General features: G+C 43.0%; 1 protein-coding gene across 1 annotated transcript; it reads left to right on the top strand.

Annotated features, from left to right (window-relative positions):
- The first annotated feature begins 2057 nt into the window (after positions 1 to 2057).
- Positions 2058 to 22132, top strand: LOC135114393 (uncharacterized). Its single transcript, XM_064030295.1, has 19 exons — positions 2058 to 2186; positions 9812 to 9956; positions 10133 to 10262; positions 11836 to 11897; positions 12262 to 12370; positions 12571 to 12654; positions 13290 to 13443; positions 13609 to 13733; positions 13950 to 14281; positions 14423 to 14551; positions 14877 to 15092; positions 15498 to 15901; positions 16095 to 16292; positions 16834 to 17053; positions 17405 to 17493; positions 17651 to 17784; positions 18014 to 18493; positions 18700 to 18895; positions 19315 to 22132. Exons 2-19 carry the CDS (start codon positions 9819 to 9821, stop codon positions 19502 to 19504), a joined length of 3390 nt encoding a protein of 1129 aa, XP_063886365.1. The 5' UTR covers positions 2058 to 2186; positions 9812 to 9818; the 3' UTR covers positions 19505 to 22132.
- The last annotated feature ends 877 nt before the right edge of the window (positions 22133 to 23009 follow it).

A 23009-nucleotide genomic window follows, 5' to 3' on the forward strand; every position in this document is an offset into this window, starting at 1 on the left:
CTGCATACAAAGGAAGGATAAAATTTCAGGACTTTTCTGTTGATTGAATATATCTTGGTTAAACAGGAATAAGTGTATGTAGCGCTACGAGCTAGTTCTTTCTCTGCCAACTTCCCGCTACCGCCATCTGGGAAACTACCGAGTGCTTTTGGAAGTTGTTGCTCAAACGGTAATCGCTTCACATTAATAGAAACTTGCACCAAAGTTTTTTTTTTTTTTCACTTGTTGGTACAGTAATTCCCAATTGTAGAATAAACTTGGCTTCTATTTTTAACGTGCTGGTCTCTCTCAAGGACTAAAGTCACAGGCCACAGAGATGATCATTCGAATTCTCATGAATGTTTTTTTTTTTTTTTCCTATTGACAGTAAAGAGTCTTCGTCAAACTGTCACTAGGATCATGAAAGCATACCCTTGAAAACCGCAGTTACTTTCACTAGAGCCTGTTGAACATAGTCGATAGAAGATAACGAAATTTTCAAGAATATAAATATTACTTCCACTGTGTTTAGCGTCTTACCGCAATAAACTCCCTGATATGCTGACAGTCTTATAAAACCTGTCGATTGATGGGTTTTCACCACATCAGGGGACTTAACACTGCAAGAAAATGGTAAACACACAGTGGAAGTGAGCACACAAGTTTGTTCTATTACTGATTATGACAGTATCCGCTCGCTTTTGTGTTTTTTTTTCTTTCTTTTTGCCTATGTCCTTGTGTAACTAATCCGTACAAACGACGGCTAATGCAATATTCGCATGCTTTTAACTTCATGACTTTTATTTATTTATTTTTTTCTAAGTATATATGTCATGTAACAGATGGGATAAAACATCACCACTCTTGCAGATATTATGCATTATTAGACTGTACATTTTTTCTATATCTACCTGTCTATCTATGTATGTATGCATGGATGTATGTACGTATTTAACACTCTCTCCGTGGGTGTGGTGTTTGTCCCATTGGCTAGCAACCCGGTCACAGTACTCTGGATTCCTTCTTCCTGACGCGACACCCTCCCCAACTCCATCCCCTCTCCCACACACACACACACACACACACACACACACATACATCCCCTTTCCTCCCCCGACTGAGTCATCTCCCACAGCCGTGTCAAGGTGTGGACTGTGGTGTGGACGGCACGCACGCCTCATCCAGCACCGAACGCAAGTCCAGTGCCGGGGTTGTGAGGGAGCCGGGGAGGGCGGGGCGAGCAGTGACCAGGAAGCTCCTGGCACTTGCTAGTAACACCTGCCGCCGCCCGCCTGTTGGCCCCGCACACTCACTCACGGGACTCTCGCTACTTTATTTCTACTCTCCGTTACTTCAAGGCCGTGAGTGCGTCCCTGTCTGCTGCTGCTGCTGCTGCCTCGCATTCGCTCGCACTTCCCGCGTCCCGCCACTGGCCAACAAAGGCACGATTGTAGCACTTTTTTTCTTCTTCGTTTTCGTCTTCCGAGGAGTAAACTGTGCAATCACTTTTTATTTTTTCATCCGTTTTTTTTTTTTATTGTTTCTCTTTTTCGAGGGTTCAGCAGAATGGCGGTTACTTAAAGTTTTGTGTTTGGTAGTAGTAGTAGTAGTAGTAGTAGTGCGACAAAGAATGAGGACAAGAGACTGGAAACCGTCTCCAGATGTTTTTATTCTTTTCTTTTTCTCCTTCCTGAATACAAAATATCAACAGGGAGATACTTTTTGTAAGCACTACTTTTTCTTTACTTCATTTTGGTCTTCGTATATTCCTACTCGGATCTCGAGTTAAATATACTGAGGGGGCAAGTTGAATATATATTTATTCATTTATTTATTCATTTATTTACTTGTTTACTTATTTGATAGACAGCTATTTCTATTAACGATCATACTTCAGTTACTGACATCAAGATTATTCTCTTCACTTTTAGAGAGAATGACAACTTGACGGACTTTATTTATTTGTCTATGTGCTGATTTGAACTCACGTCTCTCCTTTACACATCATAAACCAAACACACACACACACACACACACACACACAACACATTCCCTATAAAGCACCCTGCATGCATTCTCCTTCCATCACCCTCTCACTGCTTCACCCAGCGCGTCACACCTCAGCGCCTCGTCCTTCCTTTCCTGCACCACTACCTGAGACGGGACCAGCCGGCATAAAATGAGCTCCGCCACTGTCTTCTTGGAACGTAACCGATATTTTGAGTGGAAGATCGTGAATAGATTATAAACTGTTATTATAGAGAGGCTTCATGTTTACTAAGTGACGCAGCAGTGATGGTTTATGGTTGTTTGAGAAAGTATTTGTTGTGTGTGTGTGTGTGTGTGTGTGTGTGTGTGTGTGGATCTAGACACAAGCACGTGCCTCAAGTGATTTCTTTTCTATTTTTGTTTTTGTTCAGCTGTTCTGCATTCAACTTGATTTATATCTGCATTCACAATCTTCCCTAGAGCCTAACTTTCTAGCATTTTTTTTTCTTTTTTTTCATGAGGGCAACAGTCCCAAATATATTTTTAATGATGCTTGGTACATCAGACTTATAGGAGCACCACTGATAAGCATATTCGTTTTATTTATTCTTTTATTTATTTTTCGTCTGCCGTGCATGGTAAGGAACAAAGCAGCACTCCACTAAGCAGGCTTGGGAAGGGAGGGACTGAAGCGAGTAGTGAACCGAGGGCTGGCTTGCGGTACAGGGCGTGACACACTTCCCAGTAAGGATCTCCAGTCCACGCAGCTGCTGGACACGGCTTGGAGAGTGTGTGTGCAGCCCAAGTAGTAATAGTAGTAGTAGCAGTAGTAGTAATAGTAGTAGTAGTAGTAGTAGTAGTAGTAGTAGTAGTAACAGTAGTAGTAGTAACAGCAGTAGTAGTAGCAGCAGCGCCACCACCAGCAGCAGTAGCAGCGGTAGTGAAACCTAAAGGGGAAGTCACACCAGAGTCACAAATCCAGAAAGATCTTTATGTGAAATTGATAACGATTTGAACTTAACTTACCTGGTGAATCATGAATGCTTGCACAGGTTACACTGCTATTCATTGGCCTCTGCATGTCGTTAACCTCAGAAAGGAATTGAATCTTCTCCCACCCACAATGACTCCCACCTCGCTCCCCCGCTGTCAGTCCGCCGGCAATGCCTTCCTCATGAGCTGTTTGGACTGTCTTGTGTTGCTGAATTCAAGTTTTACCCATTTCTATCCTATTTTCAAGTGTTGTTAGTTCGGCATTGTAAAGTGCGATGCTATGTGACACCGGGTTTGTGGAGGTATTAGACCAATCAATCAATCAGTCAGTCAGTCAGCCTATCCATGCGGTCGTTAACTCAGAAACCCGATGCTGATGTGCAATGATGCACTTGTGACGTCACAGGGACCATTGTGCGCCACTCTTGACCAGTGAAGCGCTCGCCCCGAACACCACAGTGGGTTAGTGTGCTCCCCTTCTTTACTTTTCCCTTACGTCATCGCGATTCCCTCTATGTACACCAGACAAAGGCAATTCCTATAACCATCCGAATATTATGTAACACCACACTAGTTTGCATATTTCATCAATAGTTATTTTTATTGTATTTTTATGAGCATCAACTGTCAATTCACCGGTACAAAGTTGTGCATCAAATCGTGAGTCATTCGTAATATTCCATCAAGTGCATTAAACAGCAATTCAATTTTTCTCCTTTACAATTTATCACCTACAGGTTAAGCAATAGAAATCATGCATCAGATCATGGATATTAAAGATAAAGTACAAAGAAACCAGTACTGGGAGGGTCTTTGTTGTGTCGTACTTCCACCTGACCTTGCCGTATTGAATTATAGATCATTTACAATATCAATACCACATCAAACAAGCAGTCGAGTGGGAAGGAAAGTTTCAGACGCTTTGCAGTATCCCCGCCAAAGTTCGTCGTGGAGACTGAGGGTGAGGCAGGGACGAGTGTGACAGGAGTGGCAAGGAGAGCGAGGAAGTCATCAATAAGCTATGTAAGATCGATTTCGTCCCATAAAGCGTCCCGGAACATTCCCTGCCGTGTCCTGAAACCATTGTGCTCTGTCACGGTCACGCAAAATTGTTGGAACCTTTCTTCTTTGCGAGGCGCCAGTGTATGTGCATTAAGGAGGGCTGGAAGTGTCCCTCTTTGTCTCATCTGGGTAGGAAAGATGTTGTTTCATTTACTGTTGATTTGTAAGTCAGTCTGTCATTCAGTCTGGCAGTTACTGTTAGTTGGTTGGTTAATTGACTGGTTAGTTACGTAGCTACTCTGTAAGTATCCATTCTGAGTGAGTAAAGTATTGTGATTGCATAGTTTGCTAATCAGTTAGCTAATTAGGTAGTTAGTACGGATTGAATAACTATCTGCTCTATTTCAGTAAATCATTGTTTCATACGTACGTACAACATTGACTAATCTAACATTACGTATTACGCCTTGTTGTTTTCAGGTTGTTATTAAGTGGTGGAGTCTGACGTCCCTTCCTTAGCCAATAAAGATGATGGATTTTCTGGACTGTAATATATTGGCTAATTACTAGTTACGTTAAGGTTACAAAACATTTACCTAACTTCCTTAGTGAAGAGACACATCGTAACACTCTCTCTCTCTCTCTCTCTCTCTCTCTCTCTCTCTCTCTCTCTCTCTCTCTCTCTCTCTATCGCCACGTGTCCAGGTAAAGAGACCAGCATAGCGTACTTGTGTATACCTTCTTGCATTTTTAACGCGTTACGCAAGGCAAACGATGTTAATGGCGGACCACATGCACGACACTGCCACTGTATACTAGTAACTTACTCACTGACCCCTTCCGATCCACCGTGCTCCATTTCCAGTTCACCTCCACTTAAAGCTACATTTCTTATCGCCTTCCTTCTCTGTACGCGAGGGAGGGAAGGTGTGAAGGTGGCGGGATAGATAACTTGAGGACAGAGAGGTAGTTCGGCAGAATCCGGTTGGAGTTTATTTGTTTATGTTTGGAAATGTTTAAGGATTTCATAATTAATGTTTTCAAAGGCCACAGGAATCAATAGTCAGACTGTCGTTGTTATTATTATTTTTTTTTTTTTTCACTAATAGTACACTCTCTTTAAATTAACACTAGAATCTCCGTGTTAGAGTTTCGTTATAGAATCTCTTTATTAAACTATCGTTAAAATATCCTTGTTAAACTATTATTATGATGTCCTTTTATAAGTCAACCCTAGAATTCAAACATTTCGATTCTACCAAAAGTTACAAGGAAAAAAAAAAAACTATTACAAAATTCTAAATATTCCGATTCTACAAAAAAAAAAAAAAAAGAGTTATGAGAGAGAGAAAAAAAAAATACATCTTCAAACATTCCGATTCTACAAAAAAAGTTACAAACGAAAACTATTATTCAGATGAAGTACAGTGAGTGGCGAGGACAGCTACTCCACTCCACTACTCCACTCGCCGTCAGTTACTGGAGCACTATAATTTCTATATCGTGCAGCGACTCCCCTTATCGCTCCCCGGGGAATATTTTCTTCGCTAGCAGTAAAATGAACTCCTGCCACTCCCATTTTCTTTGCCCGTGACGCCCTGTAATTTTCAGTATCCTCCCGTATCGTATTTAAGCTGAAATGACCTGTCCGTTCTCCTTCTCCAGTAATTATAAAAATCTCTCTGCCACACCTGACTGAATGACGTGACTTCCTTAGCTGCACCAATCTATATCAACCCCAGATTCAACGACGTAACTTTACCTGTGCTAATTCATACCAAATTTATTTACCCTGAGGATAAATGCACCTCGCCTTCCTTATACCAACCTCAGATTCAATGACGTGACTTTTTCCTGTGCTAATTCATATCAAGTCGAGATTATTAACGTAGAAGCGAACCGTACCTTAACTTCCTTATCCATAAAATCAACGCCAGATTCAATGACGCAACTTTCCAAGCCACTCTAATCCATATCAGTTATATCTCCTCACTTAAGACATCCGTGAGTCCAATAAGACATAATTTCCTTGCTATTTTACATTTTCGATTACGTGTCCGTGAGATAGTGGTGATGGTGGTAGTAATAGTAGTGATACCAGTGGTGTTAGTGGTGTGGTGATGATGACTGTGTTAGGTGCTGTAGTAGTAGTAATAGTAGTAGTAGTAGTCACTTATGTCATCAGTAAATCCAATAAAACGTAATTTCTGCTTCGTTAGTAAATATTCAAGTAAGAGTTCAAGTATTTACTTAAAAAAAAAAAGAGCATTTTTCGAAATCTGTGCTAGTTTTGGTTCTTCAGCTTAATGGCATTTCTGTGTTCACTATTACACAATTCCCTTGCTGTTTTGTCTCTCCCCTGTCTCGTCACTGTCCTTTCTCTCCCCTACCTCATCACTCCTATCTCTCCCCTGCCTCATCATTGTCCTGTCTCCCCTATCTCGTCACACTCTATCCCCTGCTTCATCACTTCCTATCTCTCCCCGCCTCGTCACTGCTCCCTCTCCTGCCTCGTCACTGCTTGCCCTCCTGCCTCGTCACTATTTCATGTCTCCCCTGCCTGATTGTGCAATAATGTGAGTGTTTTACGTAAGTGACCTGTCGTTTCTTCGTTTTGTCAGTAAATGGGCGACAGTCGGCGCGCACACAGGGAATGCATCATAACTAAGTCATCAGAGGCGCTGCACGCTACCCACTCACGCATTACCATCCATCGTCATGTCTCTCTCTCTCTCTCTCTCTCTCTCTCTCTCTCTCTTTGTGTGTTTTTCTAGTGTCTCTCCATGTAAGCTTCGGTTTAAGACAGTCGTTCTCTTTCCTTTTCCTTTCTTTCTTAATGTTTTCTTGTTTTTTCTTTCATTCTTATATTTGTCGGTCGTTTATCTCTCTTACTTTTATCTTATCCGGTGTTGTAACGTGTGTGTTGTGTGTAACAGCCAATATTTCTCTCTCTCTCTCTCTCTCTCTCTCTCTCTCTCTCTCTCTCTCTCTCTCTCTCTCTCTCTCTCTCTCTCATCAGATTAAATACTCACATTCTCAGTGTTCCTCGTCTCACCTTCATCACTTTCTTTCAAACTCTAGTGGACGTTCTTGGAATCTTCAGCGGTAGTTAAGTTAGGTTAGGTTAGGTGGTTTAATTGACCTTGAGATAGTTTAAGAAGAATTCTGCATCACCAATGGACAAAACACTCATGATTATCCATCTAATTATCTCTCCTGCTTTTAGTTCTTATGGGAGCACAAAGAGTTTCAGAATACTAGTAAAGGTTTGCCTGTCATGGAGAATAAGTCATGGTTTTGGGGACCTTTGACTTCATGAAATACCTTGATGTCGATTTTTGTCTCTCATAAATCTGTTTAAAGTAGTGTGTGTGTGTGTGTGTGTGTGTGTGTGTGTGTGTGGATGTGTGTGTGTGTGTGTGTGTGTGTGGGTGTGTGTGCACTCTTGTTTGCCTTTACTTGTTATCATGTTGTCAAGAGTTACGAGAGAGAGAGAGAGAGAGAGAGAGAGAGAGAGAGAGAGAGAGAGAGAGAGAGAGAGAGAGAGAGAGAGAGAGAGAGATAGTATTGGTGTGAGGGGACGAGAAAAGTAAAGAAAAAGCAACTCCCCCTCTTTCTCCCCTCCTCTCTTCCTGTCCTTCACGTTTCCTATTGATTTTTGAGAAGAAAAGTTTGTCGTTAAAGGCGGAGGAAGGTTGTCGAATGCGTCCCTGAAATAATAATAGTGTTGGTGGTGGTGGTGGTGGTGGTGGTGACTGTGCTTGTAGTAGTAGTAGTAGTAGTAGTAGTAGTGTTGGTGATTTTTCATAAGCTTTATCTGAAACTTGCTATTTGCAGTGGTTTAAGTTACTGTAAGATTGTACTGTTAAAAGAAACATGTTTTAGGGTTAACACGTCTCTCCATATACCTACTAGAAGTAATTACGGCTGTAGTAGTAGTAGTAGTAGTAGTAGTAGTAGTAGTAGTGGTAGTAGTAGTAGTAGTAGTAGTAACATCAACAGTTCTTATTGTAGTTGTAGTATTAATCCATGTCATATTATGTGAATATTTTGGCAGGACGATGGTGTTTATGGCCGTGGTTGTGGTGGTCGATGCACAGTCATAATGTAATGGCGTAGCTGTAGGTTGCCAGGTTGTGTTGCCATCAATAAGGCGTCCCTTTAAGCTCTACGCGGCTCCACCTGCCATTGTTTGCTCTATTTTGTGAACATGGGAGTGTAACGTGATATAATTTCCTCACTCACACACTCTCATTCCCCTCCTGCTCCTCCTCCTGCTTCCTACCATTGCCCCCTCCTCCCTTCCTCTTCCTTCCTTCCCTCCCAGTCATTATCTTCCCTCCCATCCTCTGCCATCCCCCTCCACTCCTCCTAGTCCTTCTTCGTTATTATCTCCTACACTCTCTCTCTCTCTCTCTCTCTCTCTCTCTCTATTAGCGTGCCTTTCCCAACCTCCTTTCCTCCTCTTGCTATCCACCTCCTACTTCGCAGCAGCTGTATTAAGGGCAACAGCAGTAACAGCAGCGGGACACGTAAGGAGGTAGTGACACTTTCTGTGAAACTAGAAACGCAACACATCTCCCTCTATACGTCCCAGCTCTTCCCTGCCCAAGCCCCTCACCAGTTTATGTTCTCAGTTATGTTGTAATGATTCGGTCGCTTCTCACGGCCGACCATTCCAAGGCTTGCTTTGATAACTACTCGTAAATAAACCGTGGTGGTAATTATCATTGTTATGTACGGTGATGATAGGAATTACCGGAGAGAGAGAGAGAGAGAGAGAGAGAGAGAGAGAGAGAGAGAGAGAGAGAGAGAGAGAGGTGGAAGGGTGGTAGAAGTTGATGAAATATGGATACATAAGTGAATAAATAGATGTTAGGTTATTCATGCGTGCAGGCGCCTCGAATACTGACTGTGCCAGTGATGTGTTTTGCGTGACGCGCCTTCGAGGATACAGCTTATAGTGACTCTTTTATTCTTTTAGGCAAACACGCAATGGAAATCTCTCTCTCTCTCTCTCTCTCTCTCTCTCTCTCTCTCTCTCTCTCTCTCTCTCTCTCTCTCTCTCTCTCTCTCTCTCATCCTCCTTCCTTCCACCCAGTCCTTCTCAGGAAAGTCGCCTCACGTTTGATAAAATTGTTCTACCGGGAAGTTGTTTTACTTTACAGAATTCAGTAACTTCATTTCTCTCTCTCTCTCTGTCTCTCTCTCTGTCTCTCTCTCTCTCTCTCTCTCTCTCTCTCTCTCTCTCTCTCTCTCTCTCTCTCTCTATGTATATATATATATAATTTTTCTATAATCGACTAACGCCTAAGTCCTGTAGTTGAATTATAATGGCTGATGCTGCTACTGCTGCTACTGCTGATGATGATGATGGTGCTGATGGTGGTGGTGGTGGTGGTACATGAGGCAGCGGCTTCTTTCAGTGCCAAGTGAAAGATTCCGAGGAGGGGATGAGGGTGAGGCTGACACCCACTGAGTTCCTCCAGCGCCCTTGGTTCTTCCGTCACCACAGTGCCTGAAGTATTCACGAACACCTTGCCTGATGTGCCGCACGGATTTCATTGCATGACAGTGTAGTGGGACAGCGGGAAGGTTTTTTAGTGTCTTACTGCATGTACTAGTACTTGCTGGTGCATGCTAGCAGAGTAGGCGGCTGGAGAAGTAACATGAAGGTCATAAATGATAATGAAAACTTGCGTGTGTGTATGTGTGTGTGTGTGTGTGTGTGTGTGTGTGTGTGTGTGTTAATTTCGTACAAAGCAATACTGAGGATCTATATGTACGTAACCTACTGCAGTGCTTTGTCCTTCTCGCCTGCTTAACGCCTCGCACTGACTTCTTTCAGGCAAGGAATGATGGCGCCAGGAAGTCGCCAACAACTACATATATTGTTGCTGCTGCTGCTGCTGCTGCTACACGCCCTGGCCTTCAGGAGCTGTATGGCGGCCGTTACCGTCGTTCAGTTAGTGGCAACCACCGACAGTGATTTGGTAAGGAACGAGATGGAGCACTGGCTCGTGGGAAAACATTCAAGATGACAGAAAACACAAAAACATTGATTCAAACAAAAGGTCTATCTTAAAAAAATCCTTGTTCTTTGGATACACTGGCCTGTGTCTAGCAATAACAAGAATGATTTGAAGACTTCTAATGGCATATCTTGCAGACAGTCACGGTGATGCACGAGGAGCCGGCCAGCTCGGGCAATTTGATGATACAGCTGTGGAGGAACCCTGATGTGGCGCGACCCAGCCCTAACGGAGTCTTCATCAGGGAGGAGGATTACGGTGAAGGAGGTATTACACAGGGAGTGTTTCCTTCCTAGAACTGTCTCTCCTTTGTGATGCGTTCCTGTAGTCTACATTCATCACCAGCACCAGGGGTTGCAGCCAGACAGAGGTGTAGTCGCCATGAAAAGGTGGCTGACAAAGGACGTGGTGGAATCATTGTAGGAACACCCATCACAAGTGCGTAGATGGAGGGAACATGATCCCTAATGTTTGATTCTTCAACAACGAGTTTTCCGCGTAATTATGAGATCCCTACCGGCACATCCGTAATAGAGAACACGTAAGGAATTATAACACATTCATAGTTTATACAAACGACCATTTATCCAAAAACCAGGAGAGATACACGCTCATCAGGTGTTTGAGAATCCCTGACTCGTGTCCTTCAGCACCTATGTCTTTTAGAGAGAGGAGAGATTGCACGCTATATAATAAGGGTGTTACCTTGATGGTGCAGGGCTGCGTCACGGACAAGATATTGGGAGGCGAGAAAGCAACACCAGAGGCCCGGGACAGCGGCGGTGATGGCGAGGACGGGAGCAGCTTGGGGCGTGGAGTGGATGGCGGGGGGGGGGGGGGGAGTGCCGCTGAGTGGAGTGGGAGTGGTGGACTCGTGGCTGCGGGTGGTAAAGAGGACATTCACCTTTTGTCAAGAAACTGGTGAATAAATTACGCAGTACATGTCAATAGCGGTGTGATGTGCCGTTGCCACCAGTATCGTGGTGTGGACTGGTGGTGGTGGTGGTGGTGGTGGTAATGATTATTAGAGTAGTGGTTATGGTAATGCTGTTGATAGTAGTGACGGATGTAGTGATGATAATGATAATACTCACAACAGCTAATTAATCCATTCATTATCTATTAAAGTGCAGATTCGTTTCCTTTTTTTTATTTATTTATTTATTTTTTTATGAAGTTTAATGCAGGTACATTCAATCCATCTCGTTGAAATTATTATTTTTTTCGTAAATATTTGCATCATGTACAGTTACAGCATGTCACTTCAAAAAAAAAAAAAAAAACAGCCAAGCCTCCAAGCTGTGCGGAAGACCACCAGCCTCAGTGTGTCTGGGCGCTGCAGACCCCAGCCCGTGTTTCGAGGCGCCTTGTGCTCTCATCAGGACTGTTTTTCAAGGCCACATAGATGATACGCAGCGTTCTCATTGATTTTCCCCACTAACAACACAAGATCCTTCTTAAACGATCATCAGAATCATGAAAACCGCCTTGAAAACCCCATTAACTTTTCCCAGAGCCTGTCAAGATTAACCATTGTAAGACGCCAGTAGGTTCGAGATGCGATCCCTGGTGTCTCTATCTCCTCACTCTCGCAATTCACTGAGGGCGATCGAGACTCCACTAACCTTGCAGTCCGCTCTTTCTTAAAGCTTCCTATCGAAAATAATGATACTGATACAATATTCAGTAGCATGCATCAGGCGGGAAGTGCTACAGGCTTCTCGGACCCCAGGTATATACAGTAGGAGTATGTACATAGGAGTCTCTGACCACCAGCGAGTCAATGAGTAGATTCAGACTTGTGAGCAGCAGACACTGGTAACCACTTCCTGTTTCCTAGGTCTTCCGGCCGTCGGCGCCACCGCAAACCTGGATGTAAACAATGACGTTGAGGAAGAAGAGGTGAGTAGCTGCAAGCGTTGAACCTTTAACTTACTGTTCCTCACCTGCATACATCGTCCTCTGTGAGTTACCTTAGGTCTCTTTATGATGTATCTTTTATCATACGTAATAAAGAAAGTCGTATAGCTTTGCAGTGGAATCTTGCTCCAGATATGATAATTAGGCATGTTTTCATTATTAAATCGGTACATACATGCATACATACATACATCGGAACTGCAAATCGTTTCTGTGGACGGATTTATTTATTTATTTTTTTCTTCTAGGAGATAAATATCTTAGTTATATTTCCATGAGGCAGCTGTTTGATCTCATGTGCGCAATGTGTGACTAAACTAAAAACAATTACGGAAATTTCTCTCAGCTGTGCGGCTATTACTTCATCTGCGTCTCCGCTTATGTTGGAGAAGCCCCAGAACTCTTTGAGCCTTCTCAGTACAAATGCATCGCTCAGCACAAAAACTGTACGGAAGGTGAGTGAAAATGTAAACATGGTCTACCACTTCCTCCTCACAACACCAACAACAAGAGTTCAATTTGTCCAGAACAGTAAAGCCAAATATCGACAGCCCTTCGCAGCTTTATTATTCTAAGGAGGAACATAATCAGCTTGTCTCTCATCAGAAGGACGTTTGTTACAAGGATTTTAAACTGGTAACATTTCGTTCATCAGCTGTGGATCTGCAATGGATGGTGAGCGAGACTGACGGGACCCCGACCTTATCAGCGGAACCAGGAGGCAACATTATGGCTTCCGGTGAGTGCATGACGGGTACTTGCATATGTAAATCTGACTTTATTTCAAAACTCTTTACGCTCTTGCTAGGACTGTTTTCAGAGGCTACAAAGATGATACCTCGGGTGATTTCCTCTCACTAGTGGTGCATCATCCTTGTCAAACTACCACTAGAGTCATGAAAACTCCAGTGACTCCTTAGTGAAGCCTCTCGAAAAGTATCCATATATGGAATCAGTACCTTTGAAAGTGCCGCCCCAGGTCTCACTCACTCAGTAGATGCAATGAGCATGGACCATTCTGAAACACTTCTCCGGCGCATCTCCACTACATTCAAATGTCTCTTATAGTTGACGTTACACGGATTTTTAAGAATGTTTTTACGGTTTCAATGACAGATTAACAAGATATCTACATTATTAAAAGATGAAACATTCTCACAAAACTAGTTATTCATTTCTATCCCCTTCGAAAATAGTCGTAGTGAGGGAGCAGGGCGTTTCTGGATGTTTCTCTATAAGCGAGCGCCTCAAATTACTCAGAAGTCCAAATTATACTATATAGTGAAACAATAACGTCATATTTTCTGTTGAACTATAATGTGAGCTAGAAAAATTCCCAGTAAGTCAATCTGGACGCACTGCTAAACTCGACAGGGTTCAGCATGGCTATCGTGAACAAGGGAGGAGCAGCGATGGCTCAAACATCACTCCTCAATGCGCCGGAGGTTCAGGCTTACTTGGTGTACATGAAACCCAAGATGGACTCGCCCGGGATGACCGTACCAGCGTTCAACTTAACTAACGAAACGTAAGCCGTGCATCAATATGTGTTATGGGGGACACCACAGGAGAGAGAGAGAGAGAGAGAGAGAGAGAGAGAGAGAGAGAGAGAGAGAGAGAGAGAGAGAGAGAGAGAGAGCAACCCTACGAAACCCACCTTATCAAGTCCTGTCAGCCCTTCATTCTCTGCCAGGGCCATAATGGATGCCATAGACCAGGACAGAACCCAGTACCTGCCGCTCGTCGAGATGTGGAAGCAAACCTGGATAAGACTCCGGGGCTGGGAGCTGCTCATGACTGACACAGACACCGGGAAATGTGAGTATCGCCGCTATTGTCACCACCATGTGCATCACCACCACTGATACTCACAACAGCATCACAACCACCTTAATAAACCTACCTGCTAACATATAAACTATTATATAAGAATCTAGGCATGCTACAAGTTTCTCATACTTATTGTTTAGTTTTATTTTATCCTCCTTAATCAATTGACACCCTTTAGCGCTTTTTGACGTCTGATCCACACAGCTTTGGGCATAGATGAGGATATGCCGGTGGACGTGACGCAACTCTCTGCCCCCGACACCTTCGCTAAGGAGTTCGCCTTAGTGGCCTTCGTGATTGACCCCTTCAGGAGGACCAATGACAATAACTACGACAACAACATCGTCTTTGCTTCGATAAACCTTCAGGGAGCAATGAGGGGTGAGTGTGACAAATGTATTCTTATTTTCTCCTCCCACACTCTCTCTCTCTCTCTCTCTCTCTCTCTCTCTCTCTCTCTCTCTCTCTCTCTCTCTCTCTCTCTCTCTCTCTCTCTCTCTCTCTCATTGTCGACGTACAAGTATAGCTGCAATTCTGTACGAAAAAATATTTGCTTCGTATGATTTGGAAGATGTGATTTTTTTTAATTAAGTGTATTGAATTATACTGCCGATAATGTTGTGTTGTGTTTTTTGGAGCTTCATGTGAGTATAGCTGAAGGACAGTGAGTTATGCAGCTGGTAATGTTGTGTCGTGTAGGGCGGGACGGGGCGGGGTGCGAGGTGGTGCCCGAGGTGGGGGCGGCCGGCAAGGGGGCGCTGGTACAGATGAACGACGGGATCTGGTCCACGCCGCTAAAGTTCACGGTATGTGGTTGATTCCTCCTGCACGCGACGATAGTGTGTCCTTGTCTCGGCTTAACATAATGGTTGCTGAGAGACAGTTAATATCAAAAACAGCTTTTATTTAGTATGTACGGTTACAAATGAATAACTACAGATACTTCACTGATTCAAACTTACTGATTGCTGTTGTTGTTGTTGTTGTTGTTGTTATTTTTCTTTCATTTCTGTCATCAGTCAATTTACAGGAAAAAAAAAAAGTTGATGTTCCAAAGCACACATTGCCTTAAGCACTTGTCATGGGCGAGATAAGAGTGTGATGGACAGTGTGGTGTTGGCTGGTCGACAGGTGATGCCCTACGGTGTTGAGTTTGCCGAGGTGAGTGGACGAACAGTGAAGGAGAGGGAGGAATTCGCCATGGCCACTGAGCGCAAAGTTAGACTCAACAAGCTCAACCTTTGCTCCCCTGGCCTGCAGGACACCGCCACCAATGACTCGTTGTTAGTGAAGCTGAGAGATGCCAGCAGCGCCATTTCTGAATCTCTCTCCCAACTTGAGCCAACCGTGCGTTCTCTTCACATTACTTGGTAACATGAAATGAAAGATAACTGAGAGTAGAAGTGTAGAAATTCAATATGAAAATACTCTGGATAAAACACATACTCCTATTTTCTTCTTGATTCAATGTGAGGATAGTAATAATTCGCTCCATGTGGAAGGAAGTAATTTTATTCATATAAGGAACTGTAGATCCTGGTGCTGGTGATGTGCATGGTGTGATGATGGTGCGGTGTGTGGTGTGGTGTGTATTGTGTGGTGTGTGGTGTTATTGTTGTGGTATGGTGTGTTACTGGTGTGGTGTGTGGTGTAACAGGTGTTGGCAGTGTAGTGGGCTGTGGTGTAATAGAGAGTGGGGTTTCTTCCTAGGCGAGTCTTGTAGGCTACCTTTACCTTCCCTCTGGTTAACAGTTGGACGATGTGCACGAGGAATTTGAGGCGTTGGTGCGGTTGGTGCAGCAAGCCACCGAGCAAGCTGCAGCGACACATGGACCTGTGCGGTGGCTGGTGCTCCGCATACTGCCTGACATTGTCAACTATTTCGATGTCAATCCCCATGGCCATGACCCCTGCAGTGGCCCGGGCGACGGCATTTTCTTTCCTGATGACTTTTATTATCATCAATCATTAGATCCAGGAGTGGAAATCAATTTTGATGACGAAGATTTATACATGGAAAGACACCACTCCAAACATAACAAGTCTAACAGGACACATACTTACAAGCCGCGCAAGGAGAAGCTACACGACAATGACATGCCCGACATGCAACCCATCTATCCCATGGAGAGTCACAGTCTAGATCAGTTTCGAAGGTAAGTCTTTCCTTAACTTTCAAGTTCAGCTGACTTTCAAAGCGATACTTGCTGTCCTTCAGTAATAGTAATAATAATAATGAAGCTACGTACAAGGAGACACCTACGAACACGACACCAGTATCAGAGAGAGAGAGAGAGAGAGAGTGGAGGTGAGATGAAGAAACTCTATTTCAAAAGGTGCTATTTTCAGAAAGTATCCAGTAAAGTACATCATGCAGCAGATCCGCAACAATGTGCCTGTGAGGAGCATTGATGAGTTGGGCGTGCTGTCCCAAACAATGCTAGATGACCTGGAGCAAGTGGTCAACCTCTACAAAAGTGGCAAAATATACGTATTTTCTGACCTGATGGCATATGATGGAATTTACGAAACGTTACATGAGATCTGGTAAGTATTGGGCTGTATTTGATCCACCCTAGACAGAGATTGTTTATTTATTTATTTGTTTATTTGTATTCAGGATAATATGAATGTTACTGAGTGTGTATTTTCATTTTCATTCATTGGTCTTTTCTCTTTCTTCATTTTCCTGCTCTTGTGTCTATAAACATTTTCTCTGTTTTTGCTCGTTCTATTCTTGTTAAGTGTTTTCTTGCTTGCCTGCTTGCTGATGCTAATCACCCTAGCTGCTTCATTCCCTTGACAAGTCACCTCATCACTGAGACTGTGACTTGTATCTTTGAAGTCCATCATTTCCTCACAAGGACTAGTATTTCCAAAGGCCACAAAAATGATTAGCTGATTTCCTCACTATTTTAGTTCCCATCATTAATGTCGCAGAGCCCCTGTTAAAATATTACTAGAATCATGACACCACACAAAACCCCAATTACTTCCACGAGAGCCTGTTTAAAGGAATCAAGAGGGCACCGACAATTCTTAGAAAACGGAATTCTGAGGCGTCACGTTCTCATGCTCTCGTTACCAGGTGGAGTTTGGCAGCCGATGTGTATGCCGGGAAGACGGTTGCCCTGGAGGACGCGGTGGACAGAGTAGTTGGGTTCCTCAGCACCACCAACTTTACATCGGACGCAGAGTTCATGTCCAATTCCTACAACGAGTATTTGAAGAAAGCACTCGATCTGGCTATCGAGTACCTGAATGTGGCCAAGAACAACTCAGTGGTCGTCACAGAAGTGCTTGAGATGGTGAGGGTCTGAGGTTGTGGTGCGGGGTTTATTAATCTCTGCCTCCTCACATAACTTTCTTTTTATTACCAAAGATTGAACAGTTTGGCAGAATTGTGTGATATTACGTCAAGGGTTAAACATATGCGCAAGGTAAGTTTTAAAAAATATTTTGCATGTTCACTTCTCATTAATTACTTTAGATTATTACGTGTTCTCATTTTCCTTCTCTCTCTCTCTCTCTCTCTCTCTCTCTCTCTCTCTCTCTCTCTCTCTCTCTCTCTCTGGCAAAAGTTTTACTCTACATAAACACCTCCCCAGCAGAAGCTTCCAACACACTAACACTATTACTACTACTTCTCTGCGGCACAGATCACCTCTCTGTGGTCTCCCCCCGAGCAGCTGTGTTGCCTGATAAAACAACCCGAACGAGCTCCGAACCAGGATATGGTTTGCCTCAGGTGAGTTGAACTAATCATCTCCTTACGTTACACTTTCTTGGACCTGCGCAAATAAGAATCCTTTAGTATCCTATTCTATATAAAGTTAAGAATTATGGGTCAGGGTTGTTTTTTATGTGCATCACTCCTACTCTTAACGCCTCCTCCTCATAACCAGAGATGCCCATGAGGAAGTAAGACTCATGACTGACTACTTCGAGAGTACAGGCGAAGAAGAATTCTTTAGAAACGTGTTCGAGGACGCCATGATGATGAAGAAGAGCCAGGCGGAACCTACGTACTGGAAGATAAGTAAGAGAGAGAGAGAGAGAGAGAGAGAGAGAGTGCGTGTGTGTGCGTGTTATGTTGCGCAGTTCGATGTCCCATGAATACTATGCACGTACCACAGTCACTCATCTCTGCAAACTTACTTCCTTTTACTGAACTCTACACTGCATACACACACGCTTTTCATATGTGTAACTATTTCAATTTTGACACTTTATTTATTATTCTTATTCTTTTTTTTTTAACCCTACAGAGGAAGGTAGTGTGTACGCCATACAGAGATGCCCCCCGTCCGGTACTTTCATGTGGGAGCAAGTGGCCCTTTGTTCCTGCCCGAATGCTTATGGGTCGCGTGTACCGGGCACTGATTACAAGGACTTTGAAGGGGAGGACGATTGGGATTTCTGGGATAACGAAGATTATCCCGATGAGTCTGAACGTCCAGAAAAACCAAGGGGTAAGGGAAAAGGCAAAGGAAAAGGAAAAGGAAAAGGAAAGGGAGGAGGAGGAAAAGACAAAGGTAGTGGATCTGAACCCGATGGATCAGTTGGAGAACTTGATTTTGAACTTTTAGAATTCCCAGAAGAACTAACAGGTAATGAAGATCGTGAGGATCGAGAACCATACGTGTCTCCATTACGACATGATAATCGATCGCCCAGAAAGATTCCTCGCCACACTCCTTCACACAATGAGTACGAGATTGTGACTGCTGCAGACCTCATGATCAAATGTGAGTTTATATACAGACATTAGGCATTATTATTTCTTTTCAGTCGTGTCATTGCTGTTTTTCCAGCTTTCAGATTTGCAAGTGTTTTAAATTTAGTAATAGATGTCTGTTTGAGAATGACTCACTGATTTAAATGTGGAGATGAGTACAGTTTTGTATTTATATTACCAGTTCACATGTTCTACTGACACATTTTGCGCTACCAGCATCCTTCAGTGTCTCGCTGAAGAACGCGACCACTGTTGTGAATGGTAGCAATCTAGAGGTGGTAGGGTGGCTGCAAGTTACCGGGTGGAGCAGGCAGCTCAACGGCGAGGTGAGAACAAACAGCTCAGTGTGCAATGACGACATGTGGGGCGATGCTGAGGCTACGGTCGCCTGTCGCATGGTGTTCAGCAAAGTGTAAGTACACCGTGATCTCTGACTGCCTGACTGAGCCTCTGTCCGCTGCGCTGTCCTGTGCGCTGAAATATCATCCGTAGATGTGATGGAGTGTAGTGGACATGCTCCGTAGTCTTGTGACGTGGAAAACTCTCGCGGATATTGCTAACACTTTTAGATTCACATATATATCCTACTCTATCTCAAAGTCTGTTAGTAGGTGTTCCTTCATTGAAGTCTGAAGCCGATTGTTTTCAGTGTATATTTAGCTAACAAACAGACAGACAAACATACTCTAGCGCCAACGGCAACACACATAATGACATCAATAACAACGGTAAAAATAGAGTGCGGATGCGAGATATAAACTCTCTCTCTCTCTCTCTCTCTCTCTCTCTCTCTCTCTCTCTCTCTCTCTCTCTCTCTCTCTCTCTCTACAGGAAAAAGGGGTCGCCATACAATGTCAACATCAGCGAGGATGGTCTTGAAGAAGTGCCGCGGGCCATGGTGAGGAGAGTATCCTGTAAAGGTCATGAGCAGAACCTCCACGCGTGCCATGAACACTGGGACAGAGGCGAGTGTGACAGCAAGGTGCCAGCCGGCGTAAAGTGCATGCTGCCCCTCACCTAATCGCTGCAGACTCTCCAGAACGACGCGGGCAGGACGGGAGGCACAGGATGCGGCGATACGTAACCTTTCAGTAGCCTTAAAATTTACGTTTTTTTTTCTCTCTTTCTTTTCTCTCTTTCTTCTTATTGCCGAAAGTTCTTTATTTTCAACATGTATTTTTTTTAAGTACTGAAATTAAATTATAGTTAACGGATTACATACGGCTGTCTGTTAAGATATTAAGAAAAACCATGTGTGTGTGTGTGTGTGTGTGTGTGTGTGTGTGTAAGGTAATATTGTTTTACAACACGGAAATCTGATAGTTAAACATGTTTCATGTTTCATAACAAGTATAGCTTAGATTCTTGAGAAGCATAGGTAAGATCAGTTATCTGCTGAGGAGACGCCCGGCGAGTGCACGATGCTGCCTCGCGGTCGGCAGCGAGCATCCTCCGCGTGCCGCACCCTTGCCAAGAGGATGACCTTCTTGTCTGGCGGTCTAGAAATATCTGTGATTTGTGTGCCTTGAGGGTATTATCACCAATATATACCTAATACATATGTGTATAGCATCCTATTTTTATATTCACTTCGTCATAGTCGCGGCAATGCCTAGGACTGATTACTAGTTGTTCTGACTTAGCACCTCAACACCTCGGGAGGCGAGCGACCATCGAAATTAATGTCCAATATAAGTAGTTCGCGTCCCGTATTTTGAAACGCTCTAAACTCTCATTGGAACTATTTTCAGGGGCCACAGGAATGAACGAGAGGATTTTCGTGGGTAATTTTGTTCTTGATGGTGCAGAATCGTTGTTAACCTATCATCGGGGTCAAAAACCCGTAGCTGTAAAGTTAACAACATTCGCTAGATCCAGGAGTCGAGATGAGGCACCGAAACGTTTGAGAATCCGATCCTCCAAGTCATGAACAGATACCAATTGTTTAGTTAAGACTACAGTTATTACGCTAAGAAAGTTAACAATTAAATGGAAGTGCCACGCCTGAATTCAAAATATCATAACTTCAGTCGCAACAGAAACACGAGTTTATTCTACTCCACTATCTTGTTTTATTTTTACCACAAGGTCACGGACGATGCATTCTAGCGGCGGCCTGGCTAAAAGGGAGGTTGTCTACATGATATAATGTAACCTGTAGTACAACCAAGTCAGCTTTTAATCATCGTACTTAACATCAGCTGAAATAAATTTACATAATGTTTTTTTCACGTGCACGTTATGCTTGGTAACGGAACCTAAGCGATGGTTTTCCTTCTGTGATTCAGTGCATTTAATAGCCACAATTATCAACGCTATCAAGGATACAATTTTACTTTGTCTGGATTCGACTTACCGTAGCTGTTTTTCTTTTCCTTCTTTTCTTTTTCTTTTCTTCATTTTCTTTTTTTATTTTGCTTTCTCTCCTCTTATAAATCATTCAGTCCAACTCTTCCTACGCTCTCTCTCTCTCTCTCTCTCTCTCTCTCTCTCTCTCTCTCTCTGATGTAGAAAGCAGTCTTACAAATCTTGAGCCCGCGGAGTAAATTAAAGTTCTAAATTTTCCTCATTTACTTGTTGTGGCGAGTGTGAAATGAGAGCAAGAGTAAGGGTGAGTGCACATCCCACCCCCCTTACCGGCCGTGCGTGTCGTGACTGCTGTGGTGTGCATACCAGGCCACAGTGGTTAGTCGTGATTACTTATGAAGCTTCGTATGTAGAACTCGAGAATGCGCGTTTCATTCAGAGAGAGAGGAATAATATTGTCTACGGATACCTCAGTAGTCTTAATATTGTTAGCTGGCACGCTGCTATTTATGCCCGTATTCTGAAATGCTTTATTTTCATACCACGATTATTTTCAGAGACAACATAGATGATTTATCGGGTTCTTAGGAGTGTTTCTCCAGTTAATAATGTAGAGATGTTGTTTATGTGTCAGTGGAACTACAAAAAGACCTTAAAAACCCGTTTAAGTTCAAATTTATCCTTTTGAAAGTAATGGAGAAGCGGCTCAGAAATGTTTCAGAATAAGCTCCTTATATTTACAAGAAGCTAAGGTATTCAGTGTGTGTGTATGTGTGTGTGTGTGTGTGTGTAGGAATGGGCGTTTCGTACACAGGGTGCTTCCCGGAAAAAAATAAAAATTACAAAACATTGTATAATTCTCTTCCTGATGCACTGCTGCGGCAATGGCAGAGTGCGAGCTTACTGGCACATCCCCAGCTCTAATCTAACTGGCTTACGAGGAAGTGGCTGTGTTGACAGTATTCGCGTAATTGTACGCAACTTGAAACAGGAAATATGGGGAATAATGTAATCTGCTGGTAACTATTCTTAAAAAGTTAAATTGGTTTACCTTCTTTGTTGTTATAAGAAAAGATGACAGATATTGCTTTCCACAACAACTGGGCCTGGTGTGGCTTACTTCATAAAACTACTTGCATTTAGATATGATAATGGATGGAGTTACTTAGACTTTGTTCCCTTTGGCACACATGTACATGGTAACGACAAGGATTACTGGATACGTTCCCGATCGAGGTGCTGAGTTGGTAACAACGTCTTGTATCGATCCAAGTACAGCTGCTTGTTCTTACTCGTTGGGCAGAGATGTTTGTGGTGACTTACAATAAACATATATCAATTACCTGTGTATTTCTGTAATAATGTTCAATGTTCAAACAACTACTACTATTCACTGGAAGAGTTAGCATGTAACAACACCTTTATCAAGAATATAAACTGTTATGCAATGTTTAAGAATTGTCATAAAGTAGAAAAGGGCGTTTGGGACAAGATTATCCCTCCACAAAGCTGACTAACAAGTAATTACGGTTATTGGCATCATTTAATCACAGTATATGTAACAAGAAATTCCAATCACTTTCATATGTTCGTCCAGGTGAGGTGACACAAACACACACACACACACACACACTCTCTCTCTCTCTCTCTCTCTCTCTCTCTCTCTCTCTCTCTCTCTCTCTCATTGTCTAGTTAGGCTAATAATTTTCTGACACTCATAATATTTCCGGTCACAGATCCGTAACAGAGGCACCACTAATTTACACCAGTAGCATCAAAAGACTCCTTATCCCTGCCTCTCAAGTTCTAAATAATCGGGTCCTTGTCGAGAGTTAAAATCCCAGTCTAAACTTATACTTGATAAATGCAGTTAATATCAAACTCTCAGGATGGAGGGAGACGGCAAGGAGATAAAAGTAAAGATAGGACGTGGGGAAAGGCGGTGCAGCGGAAGATAAAAAGGACATTCGTGTCAAGACTTATTCGGCCTTAAAAAGTTTGGTAGTACGTTAAAAAATAATCTCTAAAGTTAATATATTTTAATTGCTGGTTATAATATACATATGAAAAATTTAAAAAGCTATTGTATGTGGAAATGAAACTAGCTAAATCATAATGTAATTTTTCGTCCCCTAGGTTGCTGTCATGCTTAGAGATCTGTATTTTCAAGATGTTCTCAAATTTAAGATTTATGTTGTGTTCAAATGCGTATATGTACT

Source organism: Scylla paramamosain, chromosome 27 (assembly GCF_035594125.1).
Source record: "Scylla paramamosain isolate STU-SP2022 chromosome 27, ASM3559412v1, whole genome shotgun sequence".
Taxonomy (NCBI): domain Eukaryota; kingdom Metazoa; phylum Arthropoda; class Malacostraca; order Decapoda; family Portunidae; genus Scylla; species Scylla paramamosain.

What these genes read in the sequence shown, in the direction of transcription:
- LOC135114393 (XM_064030295.1), top strand. Translation starts at nt 9,819, where the DNA reads ATGATGGCGCCAGGAAGTCGCCAACAACTACATATATTGTTGCTGCTG. An exon ending in GGAGGATTACGGTGAAGGAG is followed by an intron (nt 10,263 to 11,835) that starts GTATTACACAGG and finishes CCTGTTTCCTAG; the next exon opens with GTCTTCCGGCCGTCGGCGCC. An exon ending in CCACGCCGCTAAAGTTCACG is followed by an intron (nt 14,552 to 14,876) that starts GTATGTGGTTGA and finishes GCTGGTCGACAG; the next exon opens with GTGATGCCCTACGGTGTTGA.